General features: G+C 49.2%; 1 protein-coding gene across 4 annotated transcripts in view; it reads left to right on the top strand.

The window, feature by feature from the left end:
• The window catches only part of DNM2 (dynamin 2), a 92,217-nt gene that overhangs the window by 68,940 nt on the left and 2,978 nt on the right, over positions 1-20,299 (top strand). For all 4 annotated transcript variants that reach the window (XM_048504214.1, XM_048504213.1, XM_048504215.1 and 1 more), the window contains 5 exons: positions 1,177-1,286; positions 4,381-4,492; positions 12,610-12,774; positions 15,036-15,271; positions 16,538-16,795. In XM_048504214.1, the coding sequence (XP_048360171.1) occupies positions 1,177-1,286; positions 4,381-4,492; positions 12,610-12,774; positions 15,036-15,271; positions 16,538-16,795 (881 nt within the window). The remainder of the gene's footprint in view (positions 1-1,176; positions 1,287-4,380; positions 4,493-12,609; positions 12,775-15,035; positions 15,272-16,537; positions 16,796-20,299) is intronic.

Genomic DNA, 20,299 nt, shown 5'->3' with positions numbered 1-20,299 from the left:
CTGGTTGGTGGACCTTCAGTGTAAGGTTGTGTTTTGTCCATAATTAGGTTGCCCAGTGGTGTTCCAGAATATGTACCCATTTTGTTGACTGTCCGTGCTGAGGTTGATGGTGACCCCTTGAAGATGGTTGGCCTTGGTGACATATCTCAAGAGCTTCCTCCCCATGTTCCCAGATGATGAAAATATCAGCTACGGGAGGAGTGTAAATGGGCAGGGGCTGAGTCAGCCAGGAGAACATTTGCAGACTGAGGTGCCTTCTGGTACCCATGACTGTGCTGTTAATTCAAGAGTACAAGTTGTTGCCAAATTTGATGTGGTTGTGGGTGAGAACAAAATGGCAGTGGTAGCTAGATCGGCTGAGTCTTGTGGAGAAGTGTGAAGAAAAGTTTGTTTGTTTGTTTGTTTGCTTTTTTGTTTGTTTCCTAGGCCACCTTTCCCCGATGGGCTCAGAGTGCCTTACAGTAGATACCATTACAATGCATAAAAGTCAATCAAACTAGTAATTACAATTCTATCCTCTATCCCCTCGCCATTCCAAAATGTGAGGAATGACACGTCAACACAGTCTCCTACGCAAAAGGGGGATGGGGAGGAGCCAGGAAGGCTAGTTAGAGGAAATGGTTGTAGTCCTCAACCATAGGCCTGGCGGAACCATAGGCCTGGCGGAAAATCTTACGGGCCCTGAGAAACTGCCATAGGTCCCATATTGTCCTGGTGTCACCTGACAGAGCATTCTACCTGGTTGCATAGGAGGAGCTACCATGGGGCGGGGTGGGGGACAAATGCCCTGGGTGCAGGCGGGCAGAGAATCGCTCTCCCCATCCCTCTGTGGCCTGCAGTAGCCCCCATGGACTGGAGCAGGCTGCTTTTTTACCTTCTAAAAGGTAGGTGATGGGGTGTTGGGAGGGGCGCCATTTTGCCCTGGGCGCCATTTTCCCTTTGTGCGGCACTGCCTTGTTGGGGCCAGAGCCAAAAAGGCCCTGGCACTAGCTGAGGACCTCCAGACAACTTTTGAGCCAGAGACCACTTATACTTAAATCTGAACCATTAACCAGGCCTGACTGATGCTTTCATTTCACCAAATCTAATAACACTTTCTCTTACGAAGATTCTTTCTACTGGATCCAATACCCATGACTTGTGGTTGGTTTGTCTGTTTTTCCCATATGCTTATAGGAGAAAGAGAAGAAATATATGCTGCCTCTGGACAACCTAAAAATCAGAGATGTGGAGAAAGGGTTCATGTCCACCAAGCATGTCTTTGCCATCTTTAACACAGAACAAAGGTAGGAAATTGCCGTCGAAGTATGACTGAGTGAACCTGCTACCTTCTAGAGGATCCTTGTTTGTTTATTTAAAGCCCCTTTTTTGCTGACTTTCCACCAGATTGGAGTCCACAGGGTGGTAACCACGAAATAAAATTGACAATTACAATAAGCTAAATTATAAATAGTTAAATTAAAAACACGCAAACAAACAGCACTAGAAGAAGGGCCAATGACTGGTACTGGGCGGTTTCAGACAAATGAAAGTCTTCACAGGCTGACCAAAAGCACCAATGAAGGGAGACAGACAAGCGTTTTTTGGGTCAGAATTGTAAAGTTTTTGGGCCACGATGGAGAAGGTCCTTTCTCCAGTTGCCCCCCATCTAGCTTCAGGGGGCAGGGCAACCGAAATGGAACTTCCCGGAAGGACCCGAGTGTCCAGGTAGTTTGACACAGGAGGTGCCGTCCTCAAGGCAGGCCACTCCCAAGGGCAATGCATCTCTTTCAAGGAAGCAGACTGGATGCCCGTGTAGATGGAGGAAGGCTGGACTGACCGGATCCCTGCAGCCGACTCGAGTCCAAACCCTGACTGTAGCTTATGGGAAAGGAAGGATGCATAGAATTCTCTAATCATTTTGTTAGAAGGAGTCTTCTCTGTGTGTGGTTGAAATATAAAAGGTTTATACCAAGTGCAATGCTGCTATGATTGTCCCCATTTTAAGCTTGTTCTAGGAAAGAAGTCAATATGCAGGAGAAATGGCATCCCTTCTTATAGTCTATAAGCATCTGGAGGGCCAGAGTTGGATACCCCTGCTCTAGAGGAAGCATTCAAACCTTGCTTGGTTGAACGATAGGAGTGGGATCCACCCCACAGCCATGTGCATGCAACATCTTGCTTTTTCAACCCTGAGGATACCACGTCTTAACAAATAAACCCAATGTTTGAAATCTGCGTACATGGCAATAGCTCTTCTTCACACAATCTGCACAAACATTGGTGGTTTCTTGGCCCACTCCTGAAGCAGGAGCAAAGCAGTTCCCAATATTGACATCTTCTGTCCAACTTCTGTTGGCCAAGTGCATCATTTTGTAACATGCACAGAAGACGCTAGTATTTGTGTACTAGCAGGTAAACATAAGGTTTGCACTATGAATCCCTTATTCATTGGAGCAAAGTCTGGGCTGCAGAGGAGATACGGCAAATTTGCCCCAGAGGTGAGGGGTGCTCCTGCACACTCAAAAATGTGGGAAATGGTTTGTTTAAACATTTATGACCCTGCCTTCCCTGTCTGTTTGAGGCCGCTTGCAAGAACTTCTGCCCCAAATCTCTCCCCCCTCCTTCCCTTTAAAGCCTGCCATTGATCCGCCCCCCCCCCCCTTCCAAGCCCTGACAAACAGGCAGGCTTTGCAGCAAATTCTTATCAAATGTCATCAAGATGCGTGTATACAACGGCAGTTGGGTGCGAGCGGTTCTTGAGTATGTTTTGTGAATATTTCTTTTTCTTTTCTTGCTTTATATAATGTGCCAATGAAGGTGGATTGATTGATCAATATAATACAATATAAAATATTTAAAATAACTAAATAAAAACGTAAAGCACGTGATCACGTGGGGAGCTGCCTCTGCGTTCCCAGGGCCCCTGGCGGTGACTTGAGCTCTGCCGTGAGGGAGCAGCATCGCCCGGAACAGTGACATGGAAGTTGAAAGCTGTTTGAGTCAACGGAAGGGGACACGTTCAGCCGCAGCAACTGAATGCTCCCTTGAAGCCTTCGGGCTCCACAAGGCACATCGGCCCTCAGTTTCTAAAGGAGAGACTGAAGATAGTTTATTTGCTCCGAGTTCAAAGTGAACATCTTGTCTTTCCCAGCCAATAAATAGTGTGTTCATTAAAACTTTTGCTTTGAAAGTTATCTGACCGACCTGAATACCATCAACTAGCCTGATCTCATCAGATCTCAGAAGTGAAAGAGGTCAGTATTTGGCTGGGAGACCACCGAGGAAGACCCGGGTTGCTATGCAGAGGCGAGCAATGGCAAACCACCTCTGAACATCTCTTGCCTTGAAACCCTGTGGGTTTCTCTACTCTGGGTTTCTCTACTCTAACTCTACTCTGACTTGATGGCAAAAAACCAAGATCTGATTAAATAAAACACAGAACATTGGCATATCCCCATACAAACCAATTATTTGCAACTCAATTTATATGTCACCCCTATTCTCCATAAGTTGCCTTTAAGAAACTGCCCCAGGGCCCATATAACTCTCCCTGAGGAGCCTGTGTTGGGATGGGGGGTCTGGAAGCCTAATAAACATTTCAAAAATAAAAAGATTAAATTTCCAAGCTGTTTGATCTGGAACTTTGCCAAAAAAGGGGGAAGCAGATTTTACTGAATTCCAAATCTGAGACATTCAGGCATTACAAGATGTGGCTGGCTGACAGAGATGATCTCGTGTAAGCTGGCACATGACTCCACTGAACCTTCTGATTCATGCCTTCTAAAGGCACGGTACGACGCTGCGTGGGCCGGCAGACGCTGTTTTCACAATGGGGTTTTTTTTCCTGGACACCGAATCAGCCGCGTGGCGGCCTGGTCCTCCAAGTTGGGAGCCAGTTTGGCAGAAAATCAGCCTTTTGTAACTCTTTGGGTGACAAATGATGCATCACCCTGGCTCACCTGATCTGTGCTGAAGAAAGGAAGAGTTATTTGTGTAAGAAAACTACAAAACCCTTATGATACAGTCAACCTTTCCATACCTAGGGAGGTCACTGGCAATCTGTAAGCAGCTGGTGGACAAACTCTTTTCCAGAGTGCTCCAGGCTGATCCTGCAATGAGCAGGGGGTGGGACTTTATGGCCTCTTCCAACTTTATAATCATGATCCTACTTACAATAAGCTACACACAGCAGTATAGACCACAGTTCGTAATTGGTTATCCAAGCAGATTTGTACCTCTGCAACCTTAATTACACGCATAGAAAATTACATGCATCGAAAAAACCCTTTTGAATAGTTCAGATTTGCATAGTTTCTTTCCGCTCCCCTACTGACTTAGTGCAACTTGTGCCCTTTTCTCGCCCTTTTCTCCCACCGCTCCCACCCACCGTGGGATTAGGAACGTGTATAAAGATCTGCGGCAGATTGAGCTTGCCTGCGACTCCCAGGAGGACGTGGATAGCTGGAAGGCCTCCTTTCTCCGAGCTGGTGTCTACCCCGAGAAAGACCAAGTGAGCATGCCCTTTAGATTGCAAGTAGGGGCCAGGGGAGGGGGGCTGTTTTTGAGTTGGGTCCTGTGGGGCCATCAGTCTCCTGGTGCAGGGGGTTCCAACGGGTGCCTGTGGGAGCCATGGGGCCCGCCAAGAGTTTTTAGAAAGTGGGCAGTTCGAGGTCAGGCTTGACATTGGAGATTTGATTGACTCTGAAGATTTTTTAAAAAAACATCTCTTTGGCAGCAGCTGCCGCCGCAGCACAAAGGTCTTCTTGTGCCTAAAGGTCAGCTGCAGCAACCATTCCGGCCTCCATCGGCAGGGATCTTGTAAGGTCCCCTTTGTGGCCGTGCACGCTGTGATGTGTCAGAATTCCAAATGTGCCCACAGACTTGAAAAGCTGCTCTGTCCTGCTTCTGGCAGGGGGCTACTCTTGCTGTAGGTTTGCAACCCACGCTAGCGTGGGATAGTTGTAAGGAATTCCATAGACGCAGAAATAAAAGGCTTTGGTAGTGAAAGTCCATTTATTAAGACATCTTAGAAAGCTCAAGTACACGCAGTGGCAGGAATGACACTTCCCGCCAGAAGCACAGGTTATAATACCAGTCACCCCATCCTCCCTTCCTGATTCCCATGGGAACGGAGACTTCATCTCCCGCGCAAAGATAAAGTCTCCACATGCATCTGGCCCATCGCCTCGCTGTGGAATGCACTCAAGGTTACTTCAGCATCAACACCATTGAATCCTTTACACTGGGCCTCCCCTAAAGAAGACCCCTTCCCAGGTTTATGAAAGGCGCGGTGGAAAGCAGAAATAAGGGTGGGGGCTTCAATGTTTTCGGAATAAACCCATTGATTATACCCAGCGGAATATCCCACCCAAGAAAACTAAATATTGCAAGCTGCCAGTGACAGCTGCAGAGTCCAGGATAGCCGCCAATTTCGTGAGTGCTTGTGGCCATCAATACTAGTCGGAGGGGCCTCCGGCGGGTCGTACAGGCATCGGAAGCCGGAGCCTCCTTGAGCAAGCTGGAATGAAGACAGGATGGATGCTACTAAGAGCAGGGTGACCTGCTGGCAGTGACATCATTAATCACTTTAGTAATTTGAAAGGTCCCACAAATCTCTTGCCAAGTTTTGGAAAAAATTTATGCAATCGCCTCTGAGATTTTTTGTAGATAACACACCCAGGAGCCCACACGCGAGAGGGAAATCTGAGCGTGTTTATCCGCTTGCAGTTTTTGGGAGTCCTTTGCTTGCTGTGGGCATGTCTGACCGAATTTCCATCCCTCGCTAGGGATGAAACCATTGTTGGAATTTGGGGTCCAACGCTGCCGCGGTAGTTGTGGTAACGCGGGAAGCGGAGCCGCAATTGGTGACACAATTTCAAAGGGTTTTCTTTGTACTACTTATGAACCGTGACATTGTAGGTATGCATTCGCAGAACGGAATAAGCTCTCGCACTAATTGTCTTGGTGGTAGTTGGTGTAACAACGTGAATACCGCTCTCTAGGGTTCTGTCTGCTCTTCCGCCTCACCAGCCACTTTGAACGCAGTAGGGCGGCGATGTCATGGGGTTCTAACAATCCCAAAACGCTTCCAGAACTTCTTGAGATGAATTAGTCAAGGGTCGAGGACCACCTTAACGGGGCGAATGAGACGGTAAACATGTTGGAATAAACAGCCGTACAACTTAGGAGCAGAGGGATGGAAGACATGAATAAAGTGGGCTTGTTTAGAGAATAAGTCTACCACCACCCATAAAACCGGTTGCCATGACTTTCGGCAAATCTAATGAAATCCATGGAGATGACTTCCGCTACGGAAGGTTACCGGGAGAGGTTTCAACAGTCCATGGGGCTTTCCCGGATGGTTTTGGCTTCTGCACAAACCGGCAGCCTTTAATGTAAGCCTCAATGTCTTTGCAGCATTGCGCCACCACCAGAAACTGCCGCTGGCTAAGTGCAGAGCTTAAAAGCCAAAATGTCCAGCCGAATCGGCATCGTGGCAAGCTTCAAGAACTTGCTTGCGGAGGGGAGGCATCGCACTCAACATTCCTCCGCCAAACTCCATTCTCCAAACGCGAATTGGGAGTCCCCTTCAGTCAGCTGGCTCATGCAGCCCTCGCCTCCCACCCTTCTGCCGCAGGAAAGGAGAGACGACTGGGAACGGGGTGAGGGAAGTGGACGCTTGAGATCGGTGACAGCCAACCCCAACTGGAGGGGGAAAGAACGGCGCGCGGAATGTCTCGCATGGGCAGCTCCACCCTCCTCGGTAGGCCAGAGCCACAGCTAGTTTGTTGGTTTTCCCAGGAAAAATGGACTGTAAATGAGAAACGAGAAAAAGAAATCGCCCAACTAGTTGTTTTATGGACATCTTGAGGGGGGGGTGGAAAGAGCTGCCAGGTTTTTTATGATCCCACTAAACTTGAAAAGGGTTAGCCCTCCAGCCAGTGGCCAAGTGAGTGCTGCTTTGATGGCCGCAGTCTCCTTGGTTCCACAGTCCAGTTGGAGTTCGGCACCAGAGAATTTTATATCAAGCAACATCGTCCAGTCTACCATCTTATTTTTCTAACAGGGCTTAGTTCTCGAAGCTTTTGGTCCGAGGCGGCCCATAATGCGAACCACAAACGGGAGATCTGGGTCGGGTGCTTTAGATAGGTTCGGTGGTAAACGCAGATTTTAATAGTTGAAAGGTTTGATGACCGTATTCAGGAGAAGGGGGCCCGGCTTGGCGGATATGAATCTTACCCTTAGTGCGTAAGAGGTCTGTGAGAGGGAGAGTCAGTCTGGCACCAGTATAAAATCAATGATAGAAATTAGCAAAACCAAGAAACGAATTGGAGTTCTTTTATGCTGGTGGGGTGCAGGCCATTGAGGATTCTGCATCAATTTTAGCAGGGATCCATTTTTAAGCCCTCGGCTAGATCCGTAACCCAAATAGTCAATGGAGGTCTGATGAAAACAGCATTTGGAGAAAGTTTGGCAAAGAGAGAGTTACCGCTGCTGCCAATACCTCGACCAACATTTCATGCCTCTATAGTTTGGCGAAGTAAATTAAAACGCCATCTAAATATACAACAACTCTTGTACAGTAAATCATGGAGAACTTCGATAAGTGGGCCATGAAAGTCTGGGGCCCTAATTTAACCAATGGCATTATTAAACATTCAAACTGTCCAAACTTTGTATTAAACGAGTCAGGTGTTCATATCCTTCAGCAATTTGGACTCTGTAGTAAGCTTCTTCAAGCTCACTTTGGTAAAATAAGCGCCCCTTTGCCGAAAGTGCATCTAAAAGGTCCTTTTGATCAAAGGCAAAGGATATTTATTGGACAGGGAGACCGTGATGAGACCCTCGATAATCTGTGCAAAGTCAGAAGACCCATCTTCTTTTTTTGACAAACAAAACGGAGCAGCGTGTGTTTGGTAGCCCGCCGATGAAACCGCGAAGCAAGGTTCTTGTCTAAGAAAGCACGGGTTCCTTCTCCTCATTGGGACTCATGCGTAGATTCACCCTTGGGCAGTTGCGCCCTGGTTGTAATATGACAATTTTACAGTCAGTGTCTCTGGGTGGCAATTGATCGCGATTCTGTTCCTGAAAAACCTTCTGGCTAGATCCTGATATGCAGGTGGATGTCAATAGAATCGAGCAATCACTGAGGAAGCCAGAGAGGGGAGGCCAGAGACGCGGATTTTCTTCTAATTCATGTGTTCACCGTAGGGAGGGTCAGTAATTCTAGGATCCTTTCTTTTCCAAAATGAATTTTGGTTCATGTAACAACAACTAAGGCATGCCACCTAAACTATGGAGGTTTAGCCACTGGCGCTTAAATGAAACTAATTTTCTCCCAATGGTCGGGCTTTGAACGGAGGAGCAGTTGTGTTTTGAATTGGCCGTCCTTCGCTCGAGGGGCTGCCCATTTGGGTGAATGGTATGGCTTAGCTAGGAATTCGGTCCAGACCTAGCTCCTCTGCTACCCAGTCAAAAGATTAAGCAGTGGCGTCGAATCCACAAGGGCCGCAGGCTATAATGCGTGTGTTTAGCTGCTGGCCAGAAATGCTTGAACAGTAATGGAGCTTGCCTTCACTCACCGCTGCCAGGAGTCGGCCCATGTCCATGGGGCTGAAGAAAGACAGACAGCTGCTTCCCTCCTCTGGGTCGCTCGTCACCGCTTAGACGCAGCCAGTGGGAGGCGGCGTCCTGACTCCATGCGTGGTTTAGCAGACGGAGTACGCCGAGCTGGAGCGTTGGTTTTGCTTCTTGGGACAGTTACGGCTAGATGACCTGGCCTCCCAGTAAAGACACACAACCCAAGTCGGCGCATGCTCAGAGGTGGTTTCCGGGCAGCGGCCAGCTTGACTTGGTGGGCACGGTAGTGGTCGGCTGCATGGCCTCCTTGACGCAGCGATTCAAACGAGACGCCACTCTGAGACCCCAACTGGATCCAATCTGCAATGGCACGAGGAACCCGGATTAAAAACACAGCTTCAATGAGCTTGCTACCACAGCATCCGAGAAGTATTCGCGATCTCATGCTCAGGCCACCAGGAGGAACGAGCAGCCTGCACCTAAATCTTCACTTGACAAATTTCAAACGGGCGGTTGCCTTGCTGGATGGTTTTATGAAAGCGGATAGCTTCATTCTCGCTTCGATCTTGAAAGCTGGCCTCAAAGCTTGGAGGAATGCGGCACTGTGCGAGTCCTCATCCTGCAAATCGAACAGTCATTTAACCAGTCGGCCGTCAGCCCCATCTAGGACTGGAGCCGATGTCCCGCATTTTTCGCTCAGACCGTAGAGATCAATGTTAGCCTCCGGGCGGGCATTGAGTTGCAAGATGAAGTAGAAGTTTGAAGCCGTCCCATCAAAACGGCTGGTATCACAAAGTAGCCCCTGCCTGACGGCTCTTTGGCTTCTGCTGGGAGGTGGTTGCGCTGGCTGGAGCAGGTTGGGCAGGCGGTTGCTGTGGGCTGGAATCACGGCATGGCAGGACTCCAGGTAATGCGGCCCCTGGCACCGCATGATCAGTAACAGCATAGGTTCCAACTTGCGGCCCTCTGGTCTGCTGCCTCCTTAGTCTCCAAAGCAGCCAGCTCTCTCCTGGCGCAGCCACCATCTTGGTGCGATGCAGCTTTTTTCTCACCTAATTTAAGCAGTTCATTCCGCTTAAGGGCTTCAGTGAGTTCACTTTATGCGCGCAGAGCCTGAACGCCGCTGCCGCTGTAAATCCAGTCTACCGTTCCAGGACTTTATCATGGACTGACAGATTCTTAAGCATATTGCCGCTTGAGCTGCCTTTGGCACGGCCCAACTCGAAGCACTTCTTTATGCTGTTGTTCCCGGGTCCCTCTGCAGTGTGGTTTCCTCGCTACCTTGCTGCAACTGTGACCGTTCCTCCTCCCATAGCCATGCTCACGGTTCCGCCGCCAGCATCTCGGTCGCTTCTACTTCCTCATCCCAGTCTTCTCTCGGGAGCGGGGAGAGGAAACCGTCCGCTGGGAATGCAGGCTTTCTTCAGAGACTCTTCGGCCATCAGGAAGCTGGCGCCCTCGATATACCCAGAGTCGCTGACACCCGGTGTTCTCGAGGCACCTCCTACAGGTGCGTCAGCCGGACCGGGATGGGGGGTCCGATTGGGAAGCTGCACGGATACTCCCTCCCAATTCCAGGTTGAGTCCCGTGTCCTTGACGGGCCCAGTAAGCAGCTACGTGTCTCGAGCATCACTAAATACGAAGTCCAGGAATCGCTCAATGGGATTCCCGGGTTGCCGTGATGAAAGGTGTCAAGCCCGCCTCCATGACACAGGTTGCATCTGAGGTTTGTATCCACACCAGAACGGTAGAGATCCGCTCATTGCATGCCGATCCGCTGGATTAAAGCGCTCCAAACGCACTGCGAAGTCCCCATCGCCGCCGCCATTCCTCGCTCCAACGGAGTAAAGGAAGACTCGTATGACAGGACGGGAAAGAGCCACCAGCGAGGCCCGCTTCTCCTGCCGGTTTCTAGATCCAGAAGGAAAGGTCGGTCTCTTCTTTGGGGCTGGAATGACCTTCCGTGAAAGTAAATTATCTAAACCTCTCCATCACAAGACAAGAGGTCCACTGCACAAGAATATAGATGAATTAAGATTCCTGCCACAATGTAAGGAATTCCATAGACGCAGAAATAAAAGGCTTTGGTAGTGAAAGTCCATTTATTAAGACATCTTAGAAAGCTCAAGTACACGCAGTGGCAGGAATGACACTTCCCGCCAGAAGCACAGGTTATAATACCAGTCAACGCATCCCTCCCTTCTGATTCCTCTATGGGAACGAGACTCACCTCAAGAAAGATAGCAAGTCTCTCCGCCGATGACATCTGGCTCCATCGCCTGGCTAAATGCACTCAAGGTTACTTCAGCATCAACACCATTGAATCCTTTACAATAGTAGCAAAGAGCAGGTGGGCTCTAATTTGGAGAACCAGGTTCAATTCCCCACTCCTCCACATGAGTGGCTGACTCTTATCTGGTGAGCCGGATTTGTTTCCCCACTCCTACACATGAAGCCTGCTAGGTGACCTTGTGTTAGTCACAGTCCTCCCCAAACTATCTCAGCCCCACCTACCTTAAAAGGTGTCTGTTGTGGGGAGAGGAAGGGAAGGCATTTGTCAGTCACCTTTGGTTGAGAAAAGGATGGTATAAATCCAAACTTCTCCTTTTCTTCTTCCTCTCCTTTCTCTTCTTCCTCCTGTTCCTCGTCCTCCTCCTCCAAATTCAGACTGGCCCCCATGGTCTGCTGAAGGGGCCAACGAGGGACTCTCTCTGGGGTTTTGCCATCTGTGGTTGGCTTCTGATGCTTTAATTGCTGTATTGTTGGTTATTTATTATGGTACATGGATTTTATGTTGGTGCCGCCCTGAGCCCTACGGGGGGAGGGCGGGATACAAATAAACATATTTTTTTAAATGAACGGGGCTACTCCCGTTCCAAGACTGTCTTCAGCTGCTCCGTCTGCAGGCGCACGCGTGGGAATAGATGCCTGATGGGAGATGCCCATTGAGGCTCTCTCTGGAATCAGCCAAGGGATATGCAGGTCTAGTTGGGCCCTCTGTGGTGGTCCTGTCCTCAGCAGACGAGCTCCATTGCCAAACTGTTTGGAGGATTTTTAATATGAACGTACGACTCGGCACAGACTAGTTTGGTCTTGGAAGCTAAGCAGGATTAGCCCTGGTTGGTTCTTCGATGGGAAGTCCAGAATTGCTACACAGTCAGGCAGTGGCAGACTACCTCGGAATGCTTCAAAAACCCTTCAGGGTCGCCCAAGCTGGCCGTGACTTGACTGCACTTTCCGCCAGCCTCAGAATATGACTTGCCCAAGTTCCTGCCCCTCATTTAGGGATGCCAACCTCCAGGTGACACCTACAGATCTCCTGCTATTACAGCTCACCTGCAGTTGACCAAAATCAGTTCCCCTAGAGAACGTTGGCTGCTCTGGGAATGGACTCTATGGCATTTTACCCTGCTGAGGTCCTTCCTGCCTTCCCCAGGCTCCGTGCCCAAAAATCTCCAGCTATTTCCAGCCCAGAGCAGCCACCCTACTCACAGCACAGGTCTCTGACTTCTGCATCCAGTGTTCTCACCTCTGGTCAAAGGTGCACCTGGATCACCAGTGGCCTCTTTCAGTTCTCAGTCTTGACACGGTCCTTGGATGTTGGGAGTGGTTAGTGAGTTCAAAGGGAGAAGGAATAGAGAATAGATTCAGTGATCAGTCGTGGCCAGATTTTTGGACGGAGGGTTTTACCTTTCATCTTCTGTGTCGGGCTTAAGGGCAACAATAGGCACATGTTTGAAACAGCAGTAAAAGAAATCTAAATCTCTACCTAGATATTACACAAAAATGAGGGAGAACAATGTTGACAAGGTACAAGGGTGAGCAAAACTGAGCAGATTGAAGAAGAAAATGTAATGCAGGTAGATTTCCCAGTGAGAGAGGGAGGGAGAGAGCTGGCTGAAGAGGGTTAGCTATCTTACCAAGCTTGATGCTGTTTGGAGAAGCTGTGAAAGTAGGGAACGAAGGACAACTGGCCAAGAGAAGGGTTTCTCTCCTTAGCTACCCTGTTTCTCCTCCAATCATATGTCCTGTTTTCCTTCATGCAGGCAGAGAATGAAGAAGGGGTCCAGGAGAACACCTTTTCCATGGATCCTCAGTTAGAACGCCAAGTGGAAACGATCCGCAACCTTGTGGATTCGTACGTTGGGATCATCAACAAGTCCATCCGGGACCTCATGCCAAAGACGATTATGCACCTAATGATAAACAATGTGAGCGCCGACTGGCGGAGGGAGGGAGGGAGGGAGGGGGGCATCCCACTGCTTTGGTGGCCGATCCTGTCTACCCAGAACTGAACGGAATTCAAGTCCAGAAGCCCCTTAAAGCAGGCTTCATTTTCCAGAGCATGAGCTTTTTTGGGTGAAGGGAGCTTTGCTTCTTGAGAGCTTATATACTGGACGGTTTTTTAAGGCGCTGTGGAGTCCAGTGTTGTTCCGCTGGTACAGACTAACATGGCTGCTCACCTGAAATTAGCCTCACAGCTGTGGTTGCTCATTGGTACTTCGGAGTGCTCCTGCTTATCTTGTTTCTTCTTTCATCTTATCCAAAATCAATCTTGGCCTTTCTCCCCCAGCAGGAAATGCACAACTTCCATTTCAATTGAGGCCTACGCCTGTTCCGATAAAAATAATAGAAATACCATAGAAGCGATCATGTTTTGCATCTGTAAATGGCAATTTCAGTGAAGTAGCTGTGTGTTTCTTGGTTTAAAACCCCCCCTAAAAGCCTTGTTTGGAAGATGAGTTAAAGGGATGCATGTAAATCATAACTCCCTGTCATCCCTTGAGGTCACACAGAGGCAGAAAACCCACCTTCCATGGTGTGTTCATTTGCAGTTTAGGCACTTGGACAGATTCGTGGTTGCAGTTCCATCAGTGGCTATTGGCCACGACAGTTATATGGCCCCTCCATGTTCAAGGGCAAAAAACAGTGGGGGTGGGGTAGCAACAGGGGGAAGCTTGGACCTTCATGCCCTGCTTGTACGTTTTTTCCTCGAGTATATGGTTGGCTGCTATTTGAGCCTGGCTTTGGATGCTAAAGGCCCGTGATGGCAAACCTATGGCACATTCCCATCAGCCCCTGCCAATTGGCCGTGCTGGCAGGGGCTGATGGGAATTGTAGTCCATGAACATCTGGAGTGCCATAGGTTCACCCCCACTGCTATAGGCCACGGCTCTGTTCCAGCACGGCCTCTCCTACAGTCTCCACTTACCCACACCTCTAATTTTTTAACCTTTCCTCCCTGGGAAAGCGCACACCTGGGGCTGGTCCCGTGGCTTCCCACCTGCACGCCGACCCCTTGTTTTCCAGGCATGTTTTTATTTCGGCTAGAGAGAATGGCTCGAGAAACAGGGGGTGGGGTTGCAGAGTCAATAAAGGATCACGAGCCTGGAAGGAGATTCGTTCTGGGGCAAGTGTTCTTCTTATCCTCCTGAGACAACACAAGTCACCAAGAGAAAGGAGGAGTCATGTCCTGCGTTGGCAAATAAGCAGGCATCGGAATGGCTTTTGCAGTGACTTAATTAAATCGTTAAAATGTGCCTGCAGATCAAGTCTGCGAGACTTGTGTTCCGACAATGATACGGAATGCGATGTTTGCCACATCTGCCAGCACTTCCCGTTTCCCTTTTAAGCCAGCAAATCCCCACCTCGTGGTGCAGGTCCTGTGTACTAAGAGGTGACTGTCTCTTCAAGAAGGAAGTAGTTAAACCCCATGTGGGAGGACTGGTAGCACCGTATAGCCTCGTCACATCTCTAAAGTTAAGAGGGCTCTGTACTGGGAGGAAAACCATCATGGAAAACTCTTCAGAGGAAGGCGGAGGCAAACTACCTCTGCTTCTCACTTGCCTTGAAGAAGCAGCAGCAGCAGCAGAAGAGTTTGGATTTATATCCCCTCCCCTTCCTCTCCTGTAAGGAGTCTCAAAGGGGCTGACAATCTCCTTTCTCTCTCCCCCCTCACAACAAACACCCTGTGAGGTGGGTGGGGCTGAGAGAGCTCAGAAGAACTGTGACTAGCCCAAGGTCACCCAGCTGCCGTGTGTTGGAGTGCACAAGCTAATCTGATTCAACAGATAAGCCTCCAGAGTTCAAGTGGCAGAGCGGGGAATCAAACCTGGTTCCTTAGATTAGAGTTCACCTGCTCTACACCACTCTGGCTCTCTTGAAAGCCCCTTGCAAGTCGGCTGCAACTTGACACACACATTTAAGCCCCATAGTGTTAAAAATGTGCAATAGACACTTCCCCAGGCCTCTACAAATAAAGTCTTCCATTGTTGAGACTCCGGTTGGTGAGGGGAGGGTCCTTCGGGTGCTGCATCATGACCGCCTCGCTCGCAAACATAGCAGTTCAAGTTTGTGAGCAGGATGAAGGGTGGAGGTCGGACTTCCTGCCCACGTGTTCTAGCTTCCACAGGTGGCTTTGCATGTTCTGCCTGCCTGCCTGACTGCAGATGTCTTCCGTGTGCCCATTCAGACCAAGGACTTCATCCACTCAGAGCTGCTGGCCTATCTGTACTCCTCCGCAGACCAAAACAGCTTGATGGAGGAGTCTGCCGACCAGGCGCAGCGTCGGGACGACATGCTGCGGATGTACCATGCCTTGAAGGAGGCGCTGCACATCATTGGGGACATCAGCACCAGCACTGTGTCTACCCCGGTCCCCCCACCTGTGGATGACTCGTGGCAGCAGTCACCGGGCAGCGGGCACAGGTGAGTGGGGGGGGAGGGGAGGCTCCCCTTCGGGTTGTGTTTTTATGTGGAAGCCTGAGGAGTGGGAATATCTGGATTTGAGTTCAGCAGCACCTCAGAGCAGGAGTGTCAAGCATGCAGCCCCTGGAGAGGTGTTATCAGGCCTACGAGCCGTTGGGAGCTTGGGGGTGGGGGGTGGGGAGGCTTTTGCCTCAACTGGCTTGTAGGGCTGGTCAGCCCTCTCAAGCGCAGGTAGCCATCCTCACCCTCAGGGCCAGTGTGAGCTGGGCAGCCTCCTGGGACTTACCAGTCGAGGCAACTCCTCCGCCTGGATCTGGCCCAACCAAGTCACATTTATCTCCTATCCAGCCGTTGTCACAAACGAGTTTGACACCCCTGCCGTAGAGACCAGCAAGATATTTGGAGGGGGGCGGGGTGTGTGTTTAAGAATACCTGAGGGACCAGCAGGATTTTCAGGGGGATTTTTGAGAGTCAAAGGCCCCTTTGTCAGATATAAGTGGAAGTGGAGATCCTATGTCCTTACACCTTAGCCTGAGGGTGGGAGCGGTGTCACAAAGAAGGATCTCAGGAAGGGAAGGTACAATGCACAATGCCATCTAGTTGATTGCAGTGGAGGGAAATGCTTAGGGGGAGAAAATCAGCCTCTGTAGTGAGATTAGAATGCAGTGTTCCTATGCAGCCCTGGGCAGGGGGCTGGTCATTGTTCTGAATTTCTGAATGAACCTGTATGTTGGAATCTCCCTTTGAAACTTCTCTGATTGAGGACTTAAGTCTGCAGCAGAGTCTGAGAACCAGTCTAGGTCTCCAGTTGCAAGTAGCAAAAGAGTGCGATGTGTTTAGTGTCTCTTCCTTGCTGAACTCCCACGAAGAAACAGGCGATCTGTATCTGGCCCATCTCTGTGCGTTGTTTCAGTGTTACACTGCATATGGAATCCCTGAGGACACCTGCGCTGGGGCCTTGGAACGCTGCTGGTGTGTGGAATCCTCTGAACAGCAGAGTTTTCCAGCAACATTGCTCTATTTTCCAAATGTGGTTCTTAGGCAAATGGCAAAGCTGACATCTTGCCTCTTGGATTGAAGCTCACTGTTGGTTTTAACTTGAGATTCCTGCTATTTCCATACAGGTGTTTTAATTTGCTAGCTGTCTCGGTGGCCCTTGTGAGGGCAGAAAGGCAGGATATAAAGTTTGTAAAATAAAATGCGTAAATTAAATGGTGCTTGCTTTATCAAGGTCTGATATTCCTTTTTTCCCTCTCCCCTTTGCAGCCCGACACCCCAGCGCAGGCCCGCTTCTACAGTGCTGCCCCCAGGGAGACCTCCAGCCGTGCGGGGCCCTATGCCGGGGCCCCCTTTGATTCCAGCACCTGCAGCAGCAAGTGGCTCCGCCTTTGTGGCCCCGCCCATTCCTTCGCGCCCCGGACCTCAAAGCACCTTCGTTGCAAACAACGACCCTTTCTCGGCGCCTCCTCAGATTCCTTCGCGACCAGCACGTGTTCCGCCCGGCATCCCTCCAGGTGTGCCCAGGTACGGTTGGCTCCAGCTCCCCTCCAGAGGCTGTGCTCAGCTGAGCCACACAGAGCCTGGCAGAGCCCAAGTGGGTTCTGGTGTTGGCAGAGTGCCAGTCAAGTGGCAAAACATGCATTCTCTGATTAAGGGTTAGATAAATGTTTATTTAAGGAACTACATAGATAGTGAAGGACAGAGACAGAGAGCTACCAAACTACAAGAGGGCAGAGAGAAAAATGTGTCTAGAAGAAGCAGGAATATGCCCCTAAGACTGAGGACAGACAAGAGGTGACTCCTAAAAGGCTAGAAGTCTAGGCTATCCTATCTAGCTGCCCAACGGCTTTCCTTTGCACGCTAGACCTTGCCAGTTCCAACAGTTGGCTCCAGTGCTTGTGGGGTTGTGTTTCTTGGTCTAAAATATTTACTAGCCACCTTTCTACCTTGCTGCCCTTAAGGTGGCCTACAGGGAAAATAAGACAATTATTTAAAAAATAATAAAACAATTATAAAAAATAAGACAATTATTTAAAAAAATTAAAATCTCAGGGCTGCCAATAAGTACACATGCAATTAGTTGAATACAGTCCTAAAGAAAACTGGTTCTGATGGGTTCTGATGAGCAGCAGTGGCATAGGAGGTTAAGAGGAACCGAGTTTGATTCTCCGCTTCCACTTGAGCTGTGGAGGCTTATCTGGGGAATTCAGATTAGCCTGTACACTCCCACACGCACCAGCTGGGTGACCTTGGGCTAGTCACAGCTTCTCGGAGCTCTCTCAGCCCCACCTACCTCACAGGGTGTTTGTTGTGAGGGGGGAAGGGCAAGGAGATTGTAAGCCCCTTTTTGAGTCACCTACAGGAGAGAAAGGGGGGATATAAATCCAAACTCCTCCTCCTCCTCCTTCTTCTTCTTTTTCTGGGCTGTGTGGCTGTGGATCTTGTTCCTAACGTTTCGCCTGCATCTATGGCTGGCATCTTCAGAGGTGCATCACAGAGGGAAGTCTGTTAAACACTGTTAGAAACAAGATCCACCAAACCACAGCCACACAGCCTGGGAAACCCACCAGAACCAGTTGAATCCGCCCATGAAAGCCTTCGACAATACACTAAAGAAAACTGTCTCCCAAAGGTCGAAAGTGAAGGGGCCAGGGGCACCACCCCGGGAAGATTGCTCCATCATTGCCACCAAAAAGACTCTCGTATGCCCACCAGTTCACTTTTGATTGGCAGGACAGTCAGGAGGACCTCTCCCTGTGATTGTGACCATTTTCTTGTTCCTGTTAGCAAAGTTGAATTGGAAGATGGTGAGAAATCCAGAAGTGAAAACTGGAAAGTAGCCTTGTGAATGTTTATATGCTGCCTTGTCCTAAGAATGCTAGGAGGTGTTCCTGAATGGTAGTCACATGGTACAAATGTCAGGATGTTTTGAGGTTGCCCAACCCCCAATTCTGGATGGCAGTATCTGCCTGGGGAATTCCTCTTTCCTTGTATTTGCGCCAGAAGTTTCACTCAGTATTTATATCTTGCCTTCCTATAGTGCCTGAAGTTTACATAAGAATAAAATGAGTGTTCTTTCTAGGTGCACACATCTCCTAGTGACCATTAAAGATTTCTAACCATCATGGCGATGAAGAAAGGGTAGAAATATGTGAGAAATGGTTAATCAGGGGTCCCGGAAGGGGGTGGGGCAGGGCGCATCCTTGGAATTCCGAGAGAGGAACTGTGAAACCCCTGAATTCAGTGGTCTGCAACCTGCGGCTCTCCAGATGTTCATGGACTACAGCATGCTGACAGGGGCTGATGGGATTTGTAGTCCACGAACATCTGGAGAGCTGCAGGTTGCAGACCTTTGCCCCTGATGGAGCCAGCTGCCAAATGGCTGCTGCAAGAGGCAGAGCCAGCCACAAGGGGCAGCAGAGGGGTCATTTTAAAAACTACGTTGGGAAGGAGGAGCGAGACAGTAAAGCCAAGACTGTCCGGGCAGCTTCTCCTGAGGAGTGTTTTGATCTGTGCAGCCAATCTGTTCGGCCTAGGAAGTGCCCCACAACATTTCTCCTGTTGCCTGCGAAGTGCTTTTGGAAACTGGGGTGCTGTGTGGTTTCCGGGCTGTACGGCCGTGTTCTAGCAGCATTTTCTCCTGACGTTTCGCCTGCATCTGTGGCTGGCAGCATCTTCAGAGGATCTGACAGTAGGAAAGCAAGTGCTTTTGGAAAGTGGACGTGGCTGGGTGCTGCTTTTCCCAACAGCATCCTGTTAAACAGAGCTTCTGCCAAATGGTTGGAGAGTTGCCATTCTGTCTCACCAAAAGAAAAAAATTGTAACTTTGTGTTTGCCACATGCAGAGCACTAGGACCCAAACAGAGCATTCTAAAACAAAGATGGTCCAGCAAGTGATGAATGAAATTACCATTTTTATTATATTTTTTTGTGAGACAGAGTATAGACGTGCATGTAGCCTTTGGGATTCCTGACGTTTTGTGGTTGGCTCCTCCTCCGGCAGCAGCCATTTTTGGTGACTGGGCCCACCCCCACCCCCCTTGTCAGGATCCCAAAGGCTCAGAAAGACTGGAGATCTCTGTGCTAGAAAGATGACTGAAGATTCCCAGTGGTCAGTCATGGACTAAAAATGCATATTGGATTATACAGGCACACACCCAAAATATCTCAGTGGCAGTTTTTTTACAAAACCCCCCTGCTGACCTCCTGCCCATGGCTTCAAGTGATGGCAGCCGTTCTTTCAGGAAGGTCAATCTTGTGGCTATAAATTAGGGGGGACTTTTTATGCTTCTTCCCCGATTCTCTTAAACATAGCTGTAGCTGCTCCTCTTTGAACTGTACTCTGCCGGATGCTTTTTACTGTTGGCTTTTGCCATTGACCTATAATTCTATGATAAACTAATAAAGGAGTATTTCTGAGCAATAATTCTTAAGCAAAAGATGTGTCTTTATATGGCAGTCCTCCCTTGACCCTCCCTGTATGTGCTTACATCTGATAGTTCAGCCAATCGGTAGGATTTAAAGGAGACTTAAAACTAAAGGAGAAAGGTCAGTTGTAAGCAGTGTTCCCTGTGAGCCACCTGGCCGCCTGGGCCCTGTCTTGGTGCCACGCAGATTGGGGGTTGGCCTGGCCGGGGAAGCTCTCGCTGGCGGCTCAGTCCTTCACAGCGAGAGTGAACTTCTGCTCTTCAGTAAGGAAGCCTTAGAGGGACTGTCAGTTATAAGTCTAATAAAATAAATCCTATCTAATCCAAATTCTGAGGCATCTCAAGGGTTGGACTTCCATTTCATATGAAGGATATTTGCCAGCTCAACCATTCCGATTTCGTAAAACATAACTTTCAACCCAGACACTTTTTATCGACTTCCTGTAGAACATACAAAATATAGAGGGAAGCAAATTAACTTTTTTAAAAAGTGTTACTTGGTTGAAGATGCAGTTAATGAATGGTGGAGCGCATAGAGAGAAGGACTTCCTAAACTATGAAATTAGTCAAAACACTCCAGGAAGTCTGAAGAGTGCTGAGA

This window comes from Sphaerodactylus townsendi, linkage group LG07 (assembly GCF_021028975.2).
Source record: "Sphaerodactylus townsendi isolate TG3544 linkage group LG07, MPM_Stown_v2.3, whole genome shotgun sequence".
NCBI lineage: Eukaryota > Metazoa > Chordata > Lepidosauria > Squamata > Sphaerodactylidae > Sphaerodactylus > Sphaerodactylus townsendi.
Note: the sequence above shows the minus strand (reverse complement) of the source record. Positions and strands in the feature narration are given on the sequence as shown.